This window comes from Homarus americanus, unplaced genomic scaffold, assembly GCF_018991925.1.
Source record: "Homarus americanus isolate GMGI-L3 unplaced genomic scaffold, GMGI_Hamer_2.0 scaffold40565, whole genome shotgun sequence".
Taxonomy (NCBI): Eukaryota; Metazoa; Arthropoda; class Malacostraca; order Decapoda; family Nephropidae; genus Homarus; species Homarus americanus.
In genome coordinates this window covers 4,831,534-4,850,527 of record NW_024735503.1, presented here as the reverse complement: position 1 = coordinate 4,850,527, position 18,994 = coordinate 4,831,534, and the positions used below count along the sequence as shown (strand labels likewise).

Genomic DNA, 18,994 nt, shown 5'->3' with positions numbered 1-18,994 from the left:
AAGCGTAGTGAACTGATATACATGTTAACTGTTCACGTTGTTATGCAGTTTTAGGATAAGAGCAAGAGTGAGTGGATAATCCTACTTCTTGTCTCGACAGTTTCCACACTTGTCTTGCTTAACTCTCAACATTATTCCCACCCTTTGAGGCTCCTGTGCCCTCTGATCAATCCCTTGCACTAGTGTGAGAGCAGCGAAGACCACCTACCATGTATGAACAGGAAAAACATTTAAAAACCACAAGTGCTTAAATGAAGAAATGTTGAGCAACTTTTATCACACTCTCTCTCTCTCTCTCCCTCTCCCTCTCTCTCTCTCTCTCTCTCTCTCAGTGGAAGGGGTGATGGGATAGAGTTGAGAGGCCAGGCTACCGACGCAGTCCTCTGCATCATCAACACACACACACACACACACACACACACACACACACACGTCCAGAGCAGCAATATTAATTAAAGCTAGTTTTCGGCAATGGTACGACACGACCACGGAGAAGGACAGACATTACCCAATTTTATTATGTAAGTTTTGGACGACATAATTATTAAGAGTTTAGAGAGGGAAGGCCATGTAAGGTTAGATTAAGTTAGGTTACAGTACGTGTCACTTGATACTTTGGTTAGGTTACTGAAGGTTCGTGAGGGCTAACCTTAACATAAAAAAAAAATCTTACGAGTTTATCGACGAATCATCATTCCAGAAGACCGCTAGCTGCAAAGACTATCTATAAACTTTCATTAGTGTACAATAAAACTACAATTATTCGAGAATAATCTAGTGCATGGAGACGGGGAACTGTTGCGTGTGTGAAGAAGACACAGTGACGGCGGTAACTAAAGAGGGACCGTGGACACATAGGGGTTTAAAGTGGCAATGGTGGTCTCCCTCCCCTGGATGTCACCTCGCCTGTTTTCAACTCGCTTCCCTCATATACTGCCAATTTCCTCTCCTTTCCACCCGCTCCCTGTCCATATATCCTGCAAATACTTTCTCCCTGTATGTCCTGCCAATATCCCCTCACTTCAAGTCCACTCCCTGTCTATATATCCTGCCGATCTCTTTTTCCTTAATATCCTGCCAATATCGTCTTGCGTTCTCCCACTTCCTGTCTGTAATGCAAAAACCAACATCACCTCCTTCCTCCCACTCCCTGCTCAAGTATCCTGTCATTATACTTTCTCCCTACATTCCTTTCTCTCTGTCTATCACCACCACCCGATTTTCCTGACTATATCTTCACTACACAAGAGTATTCAATTATTTGCCTTGAGTTTGAAGCCTCCTGCAATTCTCTTACCATGAGACACACGCGCGCACACACACGGTCTGGAGGGTGTGAGGGCAGGACATTCATCACAGCTTTATTCCAGCGGCGCCCACCTTCCCCCTCCCCCACACTGGAACTAACTCTGAGTCACGGGACACTGGGGGAGAGGGGCGGGGAAATGGAAAGGAGAAGAGGAGAGAGAAAAAGAGCGAATGAGAGAGGAAGATGGGGGGAAGGGAGAGAAGAGAAAGAGGGGAGAATGAGAGGAAAGGCGATGGAAATAAAAGGAGGGGAGAATGATGGCGAGAGAAGAGGGTAAGAGAAGACAAGAAGAAACGGGAGAGAAAGGATGAGGGAGAGGCGAGACTGTTGTAACATAGCCACACACCTTCAGTACGAAATGTTACATAATATGACATCATCATCTCACTGTACAGAACTTTGGATCGACAGGTGAACCAACCAGTCGGTAAATTCGGCGGGTCCTCCTTCAGATGATGACCTCGAGGTAATGACGTCGCTTAGGCAGAGGTTTGTTTGTTTACATTTTTCCCTCAGGTGCTGGGAGATGCGAGAAAACAACAAACTCAATCACCACGAACACTATGACGACGACCAAGATGATGTGACAAATTGTACGGGAAATTACCCAAACTAAATGTGTTTCTTTTGAATAATCTTTGAGAATCTTAAACCCAAGTCACTGTTAATTTATGTATTAAGAGTTTTCCATGACAGTTTGACGATTACCTGTTTACAGAAGTTTACCCGAGGTTTACTATATAGGTTCGACGAATTATGGTATGATAAGGGAGTGACTGGAGGATTGTATTTTCCATGACTCGCTTGACACAAACAACCGATAGTGTTTAGGGCATATTGCTGAGGCCGGTCGACTGTGTGCACCTCCAGCAGAGACCACAGTCTCTCTCAATCACTTATCAACCAATAACATTAATCACTAAAGACAGCATGATACATACATTATCATCCAGGTCACCCCTCGTAAAGGCTTCATCCATTATTATTATCGCTCACACATCCTCAAGACTATCAACTCTGTCATCATTATCATCTATCATTTCCCCCATAATCAACTTACAGTGAAGTAGTGTCATTATTACAATAATCATTATCACCATCTCACCCCGACAGTACCTACCATCATTATCACCAGCATCATCTCACTCCGACAGTACCTACCATCATTATCACCAGCATCATCTCACTCCGACAGTACCTACTATTATCATCACCAGCATCATCTCACCCCGACAGTACCTACCATCATTATCACCAGCATCATCTCACCCTGACAGTACCTACCATTATCATCACCAATCATCTCACCCGACAGTACCTACCATCATTATCACCAGTATCATCTCACCCCGACAGTACCTACCATCATTATCACCAGCATCATCTCACCACAACAGTACCTACCATTATCATCAGTATCATCTCACCACCGACAGTACCTACCATTATCATCACCAGCATCATCTCACCCCGACAGTACCTACCATCATTATCACCAGCATCATCTCACCCCGACAGTACCTACCATCATTATCACCAGCATCATCTCACCACGACAGTACCTACCATCATTATCATCAGCATCATCTCACCCCGACAGTACCTACCATCATTATCACCAGTATCATCTCACCACGACAGTACCTACCATCATTATCATCAGCATCATCTCACCACGACAGTACCTACCATCATTCATCAGTACCTAGCATCATCTCCACCACCGACAGTACCTACCATCATCACCAGCATCATCTCACCACAGTATCATCACCAGCATCATCTCACCCCGACAGTACCTACCATCATTATCACCAGTATCATCTCACCACGACAGTACCTACCATCATTATCATCAGCATCATCTCACCACGACAGTACCTACCATCATTATCATCAGCATCATCTCACCACGACAGTACCTACCATCATTATCATCAGCATCATCTCACCCCGACAGTACCTACCATCATTATCACCAGCATCATCTCACCACGACAGTACCTACCATTATTATCACCAGCATCATCTCACCCCGACAGTACCTACCATCATTATCACCAGTATCATCTCACCACGACAGTACCTACCATCATTATCACCAGCATCATCTCACCACGACAGTACCTACACCAGCATCCCTCTGTCATCTTCACATCCTGCTGTCCATTCATCAATTCTTCCTCCTCCTCCCTTCTCTTCACTCGTCACCTCCTGCCTCTTTTCTTCTCTTCCTTGTACAACAATTACCCAATTATCCCTCCTCTTACCCCCCGCTAGGTCCTCACACACCTCAGGAAGGGGGCATTATAAGTGTATCCCACTCCCGATATTAACCGCACAAATCCTCGAGAAGGGAAAGGGAATCTGGCCTTGAGAGTATAAACACGAGCTGTAGTTCATCAAGCGGGCAGTAGAGTTTCGATACATAAATGGTTAGGGGTAAACTGTCCGTTTATCTGGCTAGGGTTACTGGGGTTAACCAGCACCCGGCGAATCAACGAATCATTAGACCCCCCCCTCCCCTCCCCCGAAATATAATAAGAGCTAAACATAACAAAAATGTCAATAATTATAAAATTAGACAGACAGACACACACACACACACACTTACATATACACATATTTATTACGCAGATACAAATGACATCATCCTTCGTGACTCCTAGTGCCGACAGTAGAACCAAGAAAAGTCACCAGCAACATAACTTCTTCGTCATGGCGTCACACCACACCGGTGTCGTCCACCTCTCACTCATCAACAGCTGCCTCGTGACACAACATGGGGTGTACTAAAGTGCCTGGGCAACACAATCAAGAGGCGAAAACCTATAAATCAGGTGAGGACGTACGGATCTGTCTTCCACTACACGACGCCTCACACACTGCACGTCCCTCCACACCACACATTATACCGTCACACCGTTCTGATTCACGGACCATTTATTGCTCTCAACACCACCAAGAATCCTGTCCTCATCATTATTATAGATAATTTACAAACTACTCTGCCATTACCCTGAGAATGAACAACGTGTACAACAGCAAACAACTACCCACACACCTCTTGGCTGCACCTGACCAACGTGAATAAGATCCCACGCATCTTTTCCAGTGGAAAATAGCGGAAAATTGCTCTCACAGCTATAATTTAATTCTTGTGCAGTAGACAGTGACTACGAGACTCATGGCTCCGTGCTAACACCACCAACTTCTTGTGCTGGTATACGTACAGAGAAAAAAGTGTGCTTCGCGGATCCTTAACATAAAAAAATACAATAAAAACAGTGAGGAGAGCACAATGCACCCACAGTCTCTAAAAATGAACTTAATACGAGAACTTAAAACACCATAAGACAAACATACAGACACTACCATGAAACAAATCCTTATCGGCACGAGAATATTAATTAGTCACGGGTCGCAGATTACCCTCAGCAGCCTCATCCATATCAGACGAGATCAACTTTTCTTCCCCTGCAGGTAACGTTACACTCCAAAGCGAGGTCATGTGGTAACCTTCCATCGCTGGACACTACGTCTGCTAAATACACCTGAGCGTGAGAGGGACAGGCCACAACCCAGCACATACCTGACAACAATAACAACTCCGTATATACTCTCAGCTTCCTGGTGGCTTAACACGACCGCTATCAACTAAGACAGGGACCCTCGAGACTTTAGTTATGTCTTGACCTGAGCATCTACAAGGAGGGTTAAAGGCAAGCAGGTCAAGAGGGATGGAAGGAAGATTAAGGGTGAAGATAATGAGAAAGAGAGAGAGACTGTGTGTGTGTGTGGAAGAAAACAGGAGAATAGTCTATCAAATAAAAACATAACGTAAAAATACATATACAGGCATATATAACTAAAAAATAAATCCTCTTCGGGTTACTTGGCATCGTTGGTCCCGGTTCCTCGCATCATCAATACCGACTGTCAACATGAGCGGTGGAGTTGGTGCCGCTGTGTAACCGACCGAGTGTTGCGGTAGCCCAACCGATCTCTACACCGACACATTTTTTTTCTTTCTCTAAATCTCTTATAGACGAAAACAGTGTCAGCCGATTTCTGCTGGACAAATGACTTCATGAAGACTTAACGGAATGAAACCAACTGTAATTTCTGGGTTTAAACTGAAACAGACGAATTTAGCTAGAATTAAACTGTTGGCGTATTAGAGTAATTGTCAAAACATTAAAGAGAAGTTCTATTTAATAGTTCAATGACGCAGATCAAATTGTGAGAGGATAAGTAAAGTGTAAAATTATATACTGTTTATTATTACACAGAAGCTTAAAATTTTCCAAGTAATCGTAAGTGAAGGAGAAAAGAAAACCCCACAACAATCTCCCGACCAATGGCGCTTCTCCGTTCATGAACACAAAATCCCCCAATCCGTTTGTTTCCCCAAGAAAGATTTCCTCTTCAAGACTGAATTACGTTTTTCTCTTACGAGAGAGAGAGAGAGAGAGAGAGAGAGAGAGAGAGATGCACAAGGAGGCAGTGGGCAAAATATATACCTAACAGTGAGAGAGTTTGATGGGGTGATTCAAGAACAGTTAACCTGAGACGACTCTAGCAGTAGCATACTGAGGAGAGGCAACGCAGACACGGGCGGACCTGTTAACATAATTGGTGAGAGCGAGAAGGAAGGAGCCAAGGAGAGAGAAGAAAGGAGCCAAGGAGAGAGAAGGAAGGAGCCAAGGAGAGAGAAGAAAGGAGCCACGGGGAGAGAAGGAAGGAGCCACGGGGAGAGAAGGAAGGAGCCACGGAGAGAGGAGGATGAAGAGATAAGAGAAGAAACCACTGAAAAGGAAAAGAGAATTGTGATTGGAAAGACAGAGAAGGGGGCGTGGCTATTATCAGATGTACATATAGAAAGAGCAATGTAGGGAGACGGGAGGAGACAGGCGTGGAAGAGGAACAAGAAAAGGAGAAAAAAGAACCATTAAAAAAGAGGAAGTAAATGAGGAAAAATGAGGTGGGTGAAGGAAGTAATTTGTAAGATTTAAGTAGTTATATGTATTACATCAACACCAAGCGCCATCACACAGCAAACGGGGAAAAAACCCAAACTTAAGTAGATGTGATGCGGAGGTTTAGCATTCTATATGTCACGTCACTGTCCAGCTGTGTCTGCCTCCACCACCACCTCACAGCTTATAGTAATGTTCATCTGGCTAAGGAGAGTCACGTGTGTTCCTCGCCACCCTGAGAGAGGTCATGACTGCCATATGACCTCTCACCCTACACTCAGGTCACCAATATATGACCTCTCACCCTACACCCAGGTCACCAATATATGACCTCTTACCCTACACCCAGGTCACCAACATATGACCTCTCACCCTACACCCAGGTCACCAACATATGACCTCTCACCCTACACCCAGGTCACCAACATATGACCTCTCACCCTACACCCAGGTCACCACCATATGACCTCTCACCCTACACCCAGGTCACCAACATATGACCTCTCACCCTACACCCAGGTCACCAATATATGACCTCTTACCCTACACCCAGGTCACCAACATATGACCTCTCACCCTACACCCAGGTCACCAACATATGACCTCTCACCCTACACCCAGGTCACCAACATATGACCTCTCACCCTACACCCAGGTCACCACCATATGACCTCTCACCCTACACCCAGGTCACCAACATATGACCTCTCACCCTACACCCAGGTCACCACTCGACGAACAAGGCCTTAATTCAAATAACACTTGTAAAATTTATCCAATTTTATAATTACCAGATTCCCGTAGAGAGAACAACACTAGTATACAGTTCATAATATGTTCGGATCCACCTGAACATTACATACCCCAGCTTATTTGACCTGCAGGTTAACCATCCTAACCATACCGAGGCAGCTTTAGGGTAGTTAATCTTCAGGTAAAAATTAAGCTGAAAATGTCCACTCTACCAGTCGAATCCTAATTTTGTAACTCGGTCTATCAAGAACTCACTAATTCTTTCATCAATACTTACTACCACATTTACCATCCCTACATAAACTTTCATCATCCAACACCTACTTTTCTACAGCCCCCTGGCCACCACAGGGAGGATATTCTGGTAGAGGAATGTGTACCTGGAGGCTCTGACGGACGGAGGCATGGGAGGATAATGGCTGGATTGAAGAGGAGGAGAATGTCTTTACGGCAGGTTAACAGGGAGGTAGGAGTCTGAGGGTAAGAGATACCTCAACCTCCTCCCTCAATACCACCAGAGTCTTCACTGCCAGGCAACAGTCAACTTCGCTAGATCAAGATTAGTGGAATACGAAATATGGCCTTAAAACCACACAGCCAGATCTATATCAAATGTTGTAAAAAAATATTAAAAAGCATCAATAGTTTGTGGAAATAATAAATCCCCTAAAGTGAGCAACCAATTGGTGGAACTGGTGGTGGTAGTGATGGGAAAGTTGGTGAAAGTAACTAGTGGTGGCAGTGGTGGGAAAGTTGGTGAGAGTAACTGGCGGGAAGAGACAGGAACCGGAAGTGGGGGGGGGAGGAGATGATGATGACTAGTGCTACAATAATGGCGCTGCAAGACGCTACACCAAGACGCCAGTACAGTCACTATAAAACACGAGGTGAGGATTATATACACCGTGTGGCCCCCAACCAACACCAAGCCGGAAGTTCGTCATCTTCTTCACTCTGTATTTACGCCAACAATCTCTCTTAATATTACTGATTTATTGTTATTTTCTTCTAATTCTGTTTTCTTTATTTCTTATCTACGTAATTATTATTTTTTGGGGGTATATAATCAAGGTCATTCTTATCTTTATTTTTCCGGTATTCAAAATGATGAACAAAACATACGCACGCACACACACGCACGCACTGGAGGACAAAGTATATGAGTGAGGTGTAGAGAGCCTCGCGGTTATCTCCGACACATCTCAGTGTTTATAAACAAGTGTTGGGGGTTGTTGACACACACTACTGCACGTGTTCCTTAATGAGTCAAACTTTGGGTCATAAAGTTACCCTGTGGTGCCCTCTCTCTCACTTCTCACCCCACGTGGCACCCACTACCCCCTCACCCCATATGGCACCCTCTAGTGACACTATCAGGACAACAACCACACGGACAATAATTTCACCTAAGTTATTTCTATCTTCACGTGACAAAAAAAAAAAAGATTGACCAACATCGACAAAACTCCAGCCAACAAACTATGTAAACAAGGCGTGTCAGGACCCAGGACTTGCGTAAACACCAGGATGTGTCGGTCTCGCTCTACCCCCCCTTCGTGTGTGCGTGCGCGGGAGAAGGTAAGGGTTGTAGTGAGGGAAGGGTTGTGTGGTAGGGAATGGTTGTGTGAGTGAAAGAAGGGAATAGTTGTGAGTGAGAATGGTTGTGTGAGTGAAAGAAGGGGCTGTTTGTGAGTGAAAGAAGGGGAATGGTTATTGAGTGAAAAAGGGGAATGGTTGTGAGTGAAGAAAGGGGAATGGTTGTGAGTGAAAGAAGGGAATGGTTGTGAGTGAAAGAAGGGAATGGTTGTGAGTGAAAGAAGGGAATGGTTGTGAGTGAAAGAAGGGAATGGTTGTGAGTGAAAGAAGGGAATGGTTGTGAGTGAAAGAAGGGAATGGTTGTGAGTGAAAGAAGGGAATGGTTGTGAGTGAAAGAAGGGAAAGGTTGTGAGTGAAAGAAAGAGGATGGATTGTATGAAAGAAAAGAAGGGTTTAGGTGGTGGCAGTGTGCTGTGTCTCTCTTACTTCGGCTTTAACCAGACCCTCCTACCTCCAATACCTGACTCACCCAACACCCAGTAGCGCCACTCCCTCCCAGCCACCAGCTCGTGTCTCCAGTGATATACCATCTGGTAGTCGGTCTTCTCACCACAAATACCCCGCGATAATCTTATAAAAGTCGACCGGAAGTGAGATTAAGGTGATTCATTCATCCAAATGCTTCAATGATTATCTAAATACATACATACATACATACATACATACACTTGTCCACACACACACACACACACACACTTCCCTCCAAATTGCAGCGAGGCGTCTAAATCCACAATCTAATTACCTCTTCCTCCTGTTAGTCTTTGGCCAAGTCTTATTTATCTTATATACTCTGAATTCCACCGACTAACCCACCAATCATAGTCTACCCTACGAGCTCCTTCCTTCCTCCCTTCAATCACCCACCACCTCACTAACTTTATCAACGTAACTACTCGCCAATAATCATAATAATAATATGAATAAGAACAACAATAATAATAATAGTAGTAATAATAATAATAATAATATGAATAAGAACAACAATAATAATAATAGTAGTAATAATAATAATAATAATAGTGTCAGATAAGAGATCGATGACAGAATATTATTGTGTGTGTGTGTGATCAAGACGTCTCATCCGCCTCTACACTGCTCCACACGATGGCTGCCCCAGTGGTCGCTTCATCTCTCTCTAATTTCTATAGATTACGTCGTCCACCACTGGGCCAAAGGAGTGCTTCACTTTATTCCACAACGTGTTAGGTTATATGTTAGTTTATGAAGGCTCGAGTAGTCTGTTCCATTCTCACCCCTTGTAACTCTATATATACCGAGTTTACCGAGACACTATTAAGACAAGCTGATGTTAAACTACTTAAATACACCATGGCAATACACAGACCAAACACCACTAAGACCCCCCCAAAAGTTTGTCGGCTGTTTATCATTTTTATAAGAATAATATATTACCTTTACTGCCTAAACTACGTAATTTTCACTGATAAGAAATGGTTCTCTTTAAATTATCGTTCTTAAAGGGTTAAACCATCGTTGCCAAAGGGTTAAATCGTCGTCCTTAAGGGTTAAAGCATCGCCATCAAAGGGTTAAAGGTTATAAGGCAATTTCTCTCCTAGGAAACAGAAGCAATATTCACCACACCACAAGATGATGATTGAAGCGCGTCAGGCAACACACACCGACTCACAGGGAGATTGTCACCCAACCTTATTTCACCTGATGAGTAAACAACCTAACGCTACCTCTGAGTGGGGTTAGGTTAGGTTTGGGCACCTGTGACACTCCACTAGACAATTATACAGTGACTTACATAAGGTCATACTCCACCAAGGGATAGTTATTGACTCATATAAGGTCACACTCCACCAAGGGATAGTTATTGACTCATATAAGGTCACACTCCACCAAGGGATAGTCATTGACTCATATAAGGTCACACTCCAAGGGATAGTTATTGACTCATATAAGGTCACACTCCACCAAGGGATAGTCATTGACTCATATAAGGTCCCACTCCACCAAGGGATAGTCATTGACTCATATAAGGTCACACTCCACCAAGGGATAGCATTGACTCACATTCCACCAAGGTCAACCTCCCGACACAGTATCAACTATCCGCTAAAACAAATGGTGCTCGGCGCTGCTCCCCGTCACACTATACCGTCACAGCACACAATGGAGAGGTAGAAATGAAACACACGGCAGGAAAACTGAGATGAAAAAAAAGAAAAGTCATTTTTGTTTTCCATATAAAACGACATTTTCTTTCTTTCTTTCTTTCTTCATCAAACTGTTTTCATTCTCAGCTCTCCTTTCAGTATAACTTTACGGGGCAGTAAAAGTGACAAACTGCTGATACATAAAAAAACAAAACAATTTTCTTCCCATTGCGGCGTCTTGTTGAGAGTTTCTGGCAGACATAAATTCTGTGATTCTCGTAAAACATTATAAACCCTTTAGTACATAAGGAGCCAGCGAGGCCAGGCCGGTACTGCGACTCTACCGCCATCTACTTTTTCAACTGGAAAATTTAGGTGCCTATTTTGCAGCTGGGTCGACTAGGGGCGCCCCACACAAGTTGTCGACTGACACTGATCTGTGGCAGCTGGGGGGGGGGGGACTGTGGGTAAGTGAGAAATATTACCGCATTACACCTGACCCTAGAGAGAAGGAGGTACAGTGTTATGTACTCACACTAATGGAGGTGTCTGAAGGTGAAGAAATGCAGGAAAATCACCTTAGAAAAACAAGACGAAGGAGGGAGGGGAGGGGGAGAGGAGGGGAATGTAAGAGTAAAAATCCGTGACTCAGACAGGAAGATACTGCAATTAAAGCACTGGGCGACTCATGCTGATTGTAGTTACAGTCATTACCAGTACACTGACCACCTGTCTCCACTCCCCCCTGTGTCTAGCCCCACCTTATCCTCCTCTTCTTACCCCCACACCCCAACTATCCCACAGAACAGGAAATTTTGATCACCCCATTAATGGTTTTGGAGCGACTTGCATGTAATATACCTGCCAGAGAACCAGCTCCCATATGGTGGAGTAGGTCTCTCTCACACACACACACACACACACACACACACGACAAATATCACTACACATACAAGTCACACCTTTACAAGCACACAAGATATATAATAATTAACAACAAAACATGAACAAGTCATTTCAGGAGTCTCCTCTAGAAGCTCACCAGGAAGGAATCTCACCAAGACCAAGTGTGATTGACAAATTGTATAGCAGATCACCAGGGGGAGAGCTCACCAAGTCTTACCTTCTAGGGTTATGGCAGGTCACTAGATGGGGACCTCACCAAGATCAGGCAAGACAACAATAACCAGAGACCGAGAGAAGTACAGGATGCCTCTGGTCTTCCTCCAGAAAGTACAGTTTAGTGGGAAAAATTACACCCTAGCGTAAACAATGCAAACCTGACCTGACCCGACCTTGTCCAGACCTAACCTAACCTAAACGTGTACTAGCCTAAACTAAATCTTACCTAACCTATGTCGCGTTAAGGTTAAGTTAGGTTACGTTAATAAAATGTGTTGCCTTCCAAAACAAATACACTAGATATAAACAAACACAGCATCCCGGACGTCACACAACAATGGCCACTGTAACTCTCGTATCTAAACTGCATCTAATAACGTTGATACCAGGACCTTAAATTTATTCATTCCTCTCACTAAGAAAAAGACTCAGTTATTTTATCCTCACTATTATATTACGATCATTTATGCAGAGATTCGCGTGGCTTGTTTTCCGTCTGTCTGTCTGTCTGTCTGTCTGTCTGTGCCGTGGGTGTGGTAATGGGTCTCTCTACTACGAATAGTTGTTGTGTCTTTTGTTACAATGATGTTAAGAAGATAAAAGAAACATTCTTTCCCCTGAGGTTGGTGAACAATGGAGAGAGAGAGAGAGAGAGAGAGAGAGAGAGAGAGAGAGAGAATGTGTGTGTGTAATAGAGTTCAAAGGTGGTGTTCCTCCGCCACACACACACGCACACCTGAGTGACTCAACGTGAATTTTTTGTTAATTTACATACGGGTTCTCTTCCTTCTTCATAAGTGTCAACGGCAGAGGAAACCCACTTCGAGTCGCTCCTTCACTGACCTCTGTATACACCTGTCTCTACACACCTGTGATCTGTTCCTCCTACACGCACCACCCACTCACCTGTCTGCCTCCTGTTACAGTAAAACCTACATTAGGAGACTTTAATGGCCCCACACAACACGGTCAAAGCGCGTCTCCATCTCCAAAACAACAACACGACACACTCACTGCTTCTCCCGCCTCCCTGTCTTACAAACGCACCTCAAAGACACACTCACCTGCCACTCGTCACATTAGAACCTATTTCAGTTACCTTAATGTCTACCAGAAGAGTGCATAGTCAGATAAACACCAACACAACTCTCATCCACTACAACAGTACAACCGTGTTCTGTTCCACACACACACACACACACACACACACACACACACACATACCCCCTGCCTGTCACATCAAACCCCATTTCCATGACTTAAATTCACAAAGAGAACAGCAAGATTAAAGCCATTATCCCTAGACAACTGAGCGGCTCCTTCCCCTATCCATTGTAGGAGCGATAATCAGCCTTACATTTTCAACTCTCCCGTCTCTTCCCTGTCAGGAGGTGCCTAAGGGGGGGGACGTCCTCAGTGTAGCTCACATGCGAGACAAACACCAGGTACCAGGCCTACGTTGTCTTCTGCCAGGGGAGGAACATTAATGACACGTGGTAATATATAAAAAAAACAATACCACGTTGTTAAGTTCAGGTGTACGATTAGTGAATGCAGGAGAGAAGAGAAGAGGGATTAAGACAAAGGGGAAAGGGAGAAGAGGAGGTTAGTAAGGGGAGTATGTCTTAAAGGGTGAGGGTAACGAGGAGAAGACAATACTTAAAGAGATGGGGATAATTAAAGAGGGGAGGAGGAGACAAGCGAAAGGTAAAGGGGTGACGATATTGAGGGAGAGGGGACTGAGTGAGAGCGGGTGAGGGAGGGGACAGTTAAAGGGGAAAGAGAAGTAGAAAATTAAGGGGACAATTAGGAGAAGCTTACTGTAGGGGTGGTGAGGGAAGTAGTAATTGTTAGGGTTATGGGGGGGTAGTGATAAGGTTATGTGGCGGTGATGGTTGTGGAGGGAGTGTATATACTGGGGAGGAGTAGTGGGAGGAGTAGTGAGGAGAAGAGGGGAGGAGAAGAGGGGAGGAGAAGAGGGGAGGGTGGAGAGGAAGGGAGGGTGGAGTGAGGTAGGGTGGAGGGAGACTCGCACATAACTAATGACGGAAAGATAAACGCGTGACATCAGACAATTACCACATGACCACCTAATTAAACTAATCAGCTAAACATACTTCACTAATTAACCAACTAATTCTTCTCCCTCCGTCCTTGGTGTATGGTGGGGACCCCTTCACAGGACGCTTGTATCTCTCAACTAAGCCACACGCGTCAGAGGATTCCCAGATAGGAAGACAACAAATAAATGAGGTTTTGAGCGATTAATTACCATCTATCGCAAACGACCAATTAGTAGTTGTATCAGGTGACAACTCTGTAATTACTAGAGGGATCACAATACACAAGCAATTAGGGGTTTCTTAGTGAGGCTGTTGACACGGAACAGACCATCTGATGCTGTCTTAACATGGCTGTTGACACGAAACAACCAAGTTGGTGCCCCTTCAAGAGCCACGATACTCAACCCAGTTTACGAGGTAGTAAACTCTAATGGCCAATCAGATGCCCCAGTTAAGAGAGGAAACTACCCCCTCAGAGAAGGCACTGACGCATAACAACCAATTACATATACTTACAAACAAGCACTCAGACACAACTTTCAACTCTGCAAACACCACCTAAGTGTACCTATGAACGAGGAAAGTGCCACTTAACAGCACTTAAATGTACCTATTAAGCAGTCTTCTAACACCTAACAGAACTTAAATCCGTCTGGTGACAAGGTTAGCGGCACCTAATGGCACTCTCGGTACACAACAGAGCCAGTCGGAACATCTACTTTATCTAACCTTATGAGCCATATGATGACCCCTAAGTTTTTCATTAAGTGACCCCCGGGTGTTCCTTGGCGTGACCCCCGGGTGTTCCTTGGCGTGACCCCCGGGTGTTCCTTGGCGTGACCCCCGGGTGTTCCTTGGCGTGACCCCCGGGTGTTCCTTGGCGTGACCCCCGGGTGTTCCTTGGCGTGACCCCCGGGTGTTCCTTGGCGTGACCTCCGGGTGTTCCTTGGCGTGACCTCCGGGTGTTCCTTGGCGTGACCCCCGGGTGTTCCTTGGCGTGACCCCCGGGTGTTCCTTGGCGTGACCCCCGGGTGTTCCTTGGCGTGACCCCCGGGTGTTCCTTGGCGTGACCCCTGGGTGTTCCTTGGCGTGACCCCCGGGTGTTCCTTGGCGTGACCCCCGGGTGTTCCTTGACGTGACCCCTGAGTCTTCCTTCACCCCCGACAAATGATCATCAATACGAAATCTATCAACACACATTTATTGATGCAAAATTGTCATCACTTACAAATCGAACACCTGTTTATTGAGCAATGTGACCCATGACAATTAATACGGTGTATCTACTCGCACGATAATTAACCACTCGTCTATTACCCGCACCTGTGTACGAGGCAGCCTACCAGTATACAGCAGTGAGGTGAACGACTCACTAGTCCGTTATAGCCGATGGTATATAATTATTACTCTTATCTGACAACAAAATTTTCATTTCCATTACGTTATCTCCCCAAAAATTCAGAAAATTAAATATTTTCTATTATCAGAACCAACGGATAAAACGATAATTTTCAAAGCAATTATTCAAAACTCGTCCGTCTTATCGATTGTCAGGTTGTCACACCACCATACAGGTGTACCTTACCTGCAGATGAATGGGGATCTTCTTAACGTGTGTCCCGTTCATGATGCTCAGTCACCTGCTGGGATCTTCACTACACAAAAACCTGTTGGTGTTCACGTGACCTCTTAGTTTCCTATGCAAGTCGGTAGGTCACAAGCTCCCGGATGTTAAGTTGCAAGCTCTCGTGTGCAGACTGCAAGCTGTACTACACCCGTGGCCCAGCTCTCGACACCGACAACCCAGCCCTAGCCCTCCCAACTCCCAGGTTGGCGGTGTACGCTAGACTGCGACGAACGAACACACAGCCACTTAGCTTCTCTCGTGTTTTGGTGGCGCCCCTTACCGAGCGTTGCTACATCTTAAGCTCCACCCTTTTCTTGTGACGTCAGTAGGCTCCACCCCCAGATTTAGAGACGTCATCAATCCCAACACTCGAAGGAACTAACAGTGACGTCATAAATAACCAGGGATAAATCTGTAATACGACGAGAAAAGAACTTGTATCTTATTTCAAGTGTTTTTGGATGACCTATAGCAAAAACAACAGTATCTATCGTACTCTATAAGGAACTATTAAATATATGTACAGTCAGGGTCAAAGGTCTTGAACAGTTGATAGTATTTGGCATGTAAGTACCCATTTTGTGGTTCAGGCATAATGTGATGGCAATTAGTGTTATTAGTATATCCTAATCATATATGTATAACTCAGAAGTAGATGCCAGATGTTGCCAAGTGTTCAAGACTTTTGACCCTGACTGTACATTGTACAGTTGCTCATTTTTTCACACTTTTTTAAAATTGTGGGTGGGGGTGTTTTTTCCCATTATTTTGTAACTCCTGAATTCATTGGTGCCAGAATTAATGAAATCCAACATGTTCTAGGGGTCGCGAATCCAAATATAAAAAATGAATTTTTGCGAAAAAACGTCAAAACTCAAGCTTTTTCTCTTATAGATCAGCAATCGCGCTGCTTTTCACTACTTAACCCTAATGGCTGGCTAGAGCAGCTATTCAGCTTTCCTTTGACACCTAATTCGATTGCATGCACCTCTTATTTGACCTTCTAAGTCAGGTCAAAGGCTGTAGCCTACCTGCGTTAACGGAGTTATAAATTCACTAGGTTCACATTGGCAGCTTTAAAACCCTGCGCTTCTTTGCAGTGTTTTGACATGTGTTGTGTTGTTGTTGGTACTGTGGTGTTATTTTATAATTTACTCAAATCTGCTATATAGTGTGGCAGTAAATTTATGGTTATCTATTTATGTTGTATTTTCTACAGGTGATTAAATTGCTCTTATGTGACCCTATTTTGTTTGCCTATTTTGTTTTATTACAAAACGTTTTTTTCTTACAGAGTTCATCTGTTTATATACATACAATCATGGAAGAGAGTGAGTCGCAGTCGGGGGAGAATGCTAAGGGGACTGTCAGGCCAACATCATCCACTACCCGTTCTGCCACTGAAATCTATCTAGTAGGCCAGCCAGCATCGTCAGTTAGAGGCAGTAAACTCCCGACGATGCGTCAAGTCCTGAAGTTCTTCTTTCACACAGTGAATGAATCTGGTGACAGACAGGAGACGTTTAAAGAAACAGTGAGAAACGTACTCACGTTCTGGAATTTAGCTCGCATCAAGACTATCTCAGAGAGGGGGTGCCGGGAGAAGCTGACAAAGTTATGGGAGCACTGGAGAAGTCTACAAAAAAGTCGGGACAGGGCTGCAAAGGACAAGGTTGAAAACTTCAAGTCTCAACTTGACCTGTTGTGGGACATCGGAGCACCGGACGCCGTAGAGGACATCGAGAAGAACCGGCTGCTTACACCGGCCGACAAACAACAAGATATCGCCTTCTATCAAGACCAACGCGGAGAAAGAAAAGCGTTCATGAGTGGTAACGATAAGATTTTTGCCGCTAAGAAGAGAAAGCAGGAGGAACGAGTCGAGAAGCAAAGGTCGAAACAGGGAAGGTTCGCAGCCTGTGAACCAAGCAGCAGTGATTCGAGACCTCAAACCTCAGTGGTGGCTGACACCCCAACGGAAGTAGAAATGGAGAAAAAGGACACAGCGATACAACCTGGCAGGTACACATCAAAGCACCCTTATGTGACGGTTCAGCTTCCACGTCGCATTCTCCAAGAGCCAGCATTAAAGGAACTCGCTGACCGTCTTCGGATATCCAATAACGAAGCAAGTGTATCCATAAATGTGTTTGGAATGTTTGAAATTTCTGTTAATTATTTGATAAGCACTTAAACAGTCGACATTTTCTACGGACACCCTTGCCTGCTTTTGCTCGCAGATAGTTTCGGTGGTCGCAGCAGTGCTGCGCTCTGCTAACCCGCCAGGCGATCTGTCTGAGTTCCGGATCTCGAGAGAGACTGCGAGACGGGCGCGAGCTTCACACCGTCGTCAGGTAGCTGCCGCACAAAGGGAAGCCTTCACGCCTCCACCACATGCAGTGGTGCACTGGGATGGTAAGCTGGTTAAGGTGAGAACACGTTTAGGTACTACATTAATATTTTACCAAAGCCTAGACTATTGTAATATATTGTTAGAAATGTATCAAATCATTAACAAAAAGCTTGGAGAAAAAGGCAGCCTTGATAATTCTTCATTATCTGTCTGAATTTTTATATTTCTCTCATTTCAGAACGTCGTGGGAGAAGAAGAACACCGACAGGCCATCTTCATCTCAGGGCGCGGCCATGAGGAAGGGAAGCTGCTTGCTGTCTTGCCAGTGAAGGACGGCACTGGCCTGACCCAGGCACGCGCAACAGCTCGTGCTATCGAGGACTGGAGCTGCGCTTCAAACGTCAAGGCACTGTGCTTTGATACAACGTCGTCCAACACAGGGCGAGTCCAAGGTGCGGTTGTCCATCTGGAGGCGCTGCTGGAAAAACAGCTGTTGAGGCTTGGGTGCAGACACCACGTCATGGAACTGGTGGTGAGAGCCGCTGCCAGCAACATCTTCGGTAAAACATCGGCCCCTACGGACCCTCTCTTCCAGACTCTTAAGAAAAGGTGGAGTCAACTAGATCACTCTCAGTATCTCAGGCTGGACATTGCAAATCTACCAGAGTCTGACTGGCTCAGTCACCTCCGACACAGGACCGTTAGCTACCTGCTGACCGTCACAGAATGGGCCAGAGAGGATTACCGAGAAGCGGCAGAACTAACGCTCCTCGTCCTCGGTGTGAATCCTCCGCGCGGCACGCACTTTCTGCGTCCTGGCGCATGTCACCACGCTCGTTGGATGGCGAAGATCATATACTACCTCAAGATCTACACGTTTAGCCACCAGCTAGAGCTCAGCAGTGACCTGTGCGTCAAGCTGCAGAGGATGGCGATCTTTGTGTCTCTGCTGTACACACCGGCGTGGCTGAAATCACCAGTAGCCGAGGATGCGCCTGTGAATGACCTGCAACTGCATCACGAACTCCTCCGCTACAGGGCCGTGGACTGTGAGGTGGCTGATGCGGC

The 18,994-nt window shown here is 45.2% G+C and overlaps 1 protein-coding gene across 11 annotated transcripts in view; it reads right to left on the bottom strand.

Annotated features, from left to right (window-relative positions):
• The window catches only part of LOC121871233 (dihydropyrimidinase-like), a 146,129-nt gene that overhangs the window by 29,144 nt on the left and 97,991 nt on the right, over positions 1 to 18,994 (bottom strand). The window contains exon 1 of one of the 11 annotated variants that reach the window (XM_042373440.1): positions 15,532 to 15,789. The exons of the other annotated variants lie outside the window; for them this stretch is intronic. Coding sequence (XP_042229374.1) covers positions 15,532 to 15,573 — 42 coding nt within the window. The 5' untranslated portion in view covers positions 15,574 to 15,789. Of the gene's footprint in view, positions 1 to 15,531; positions 15,790 to 18,994 lie in introns of those variants that run through there. 11 annotated transcript variants of the gene reach the window in all.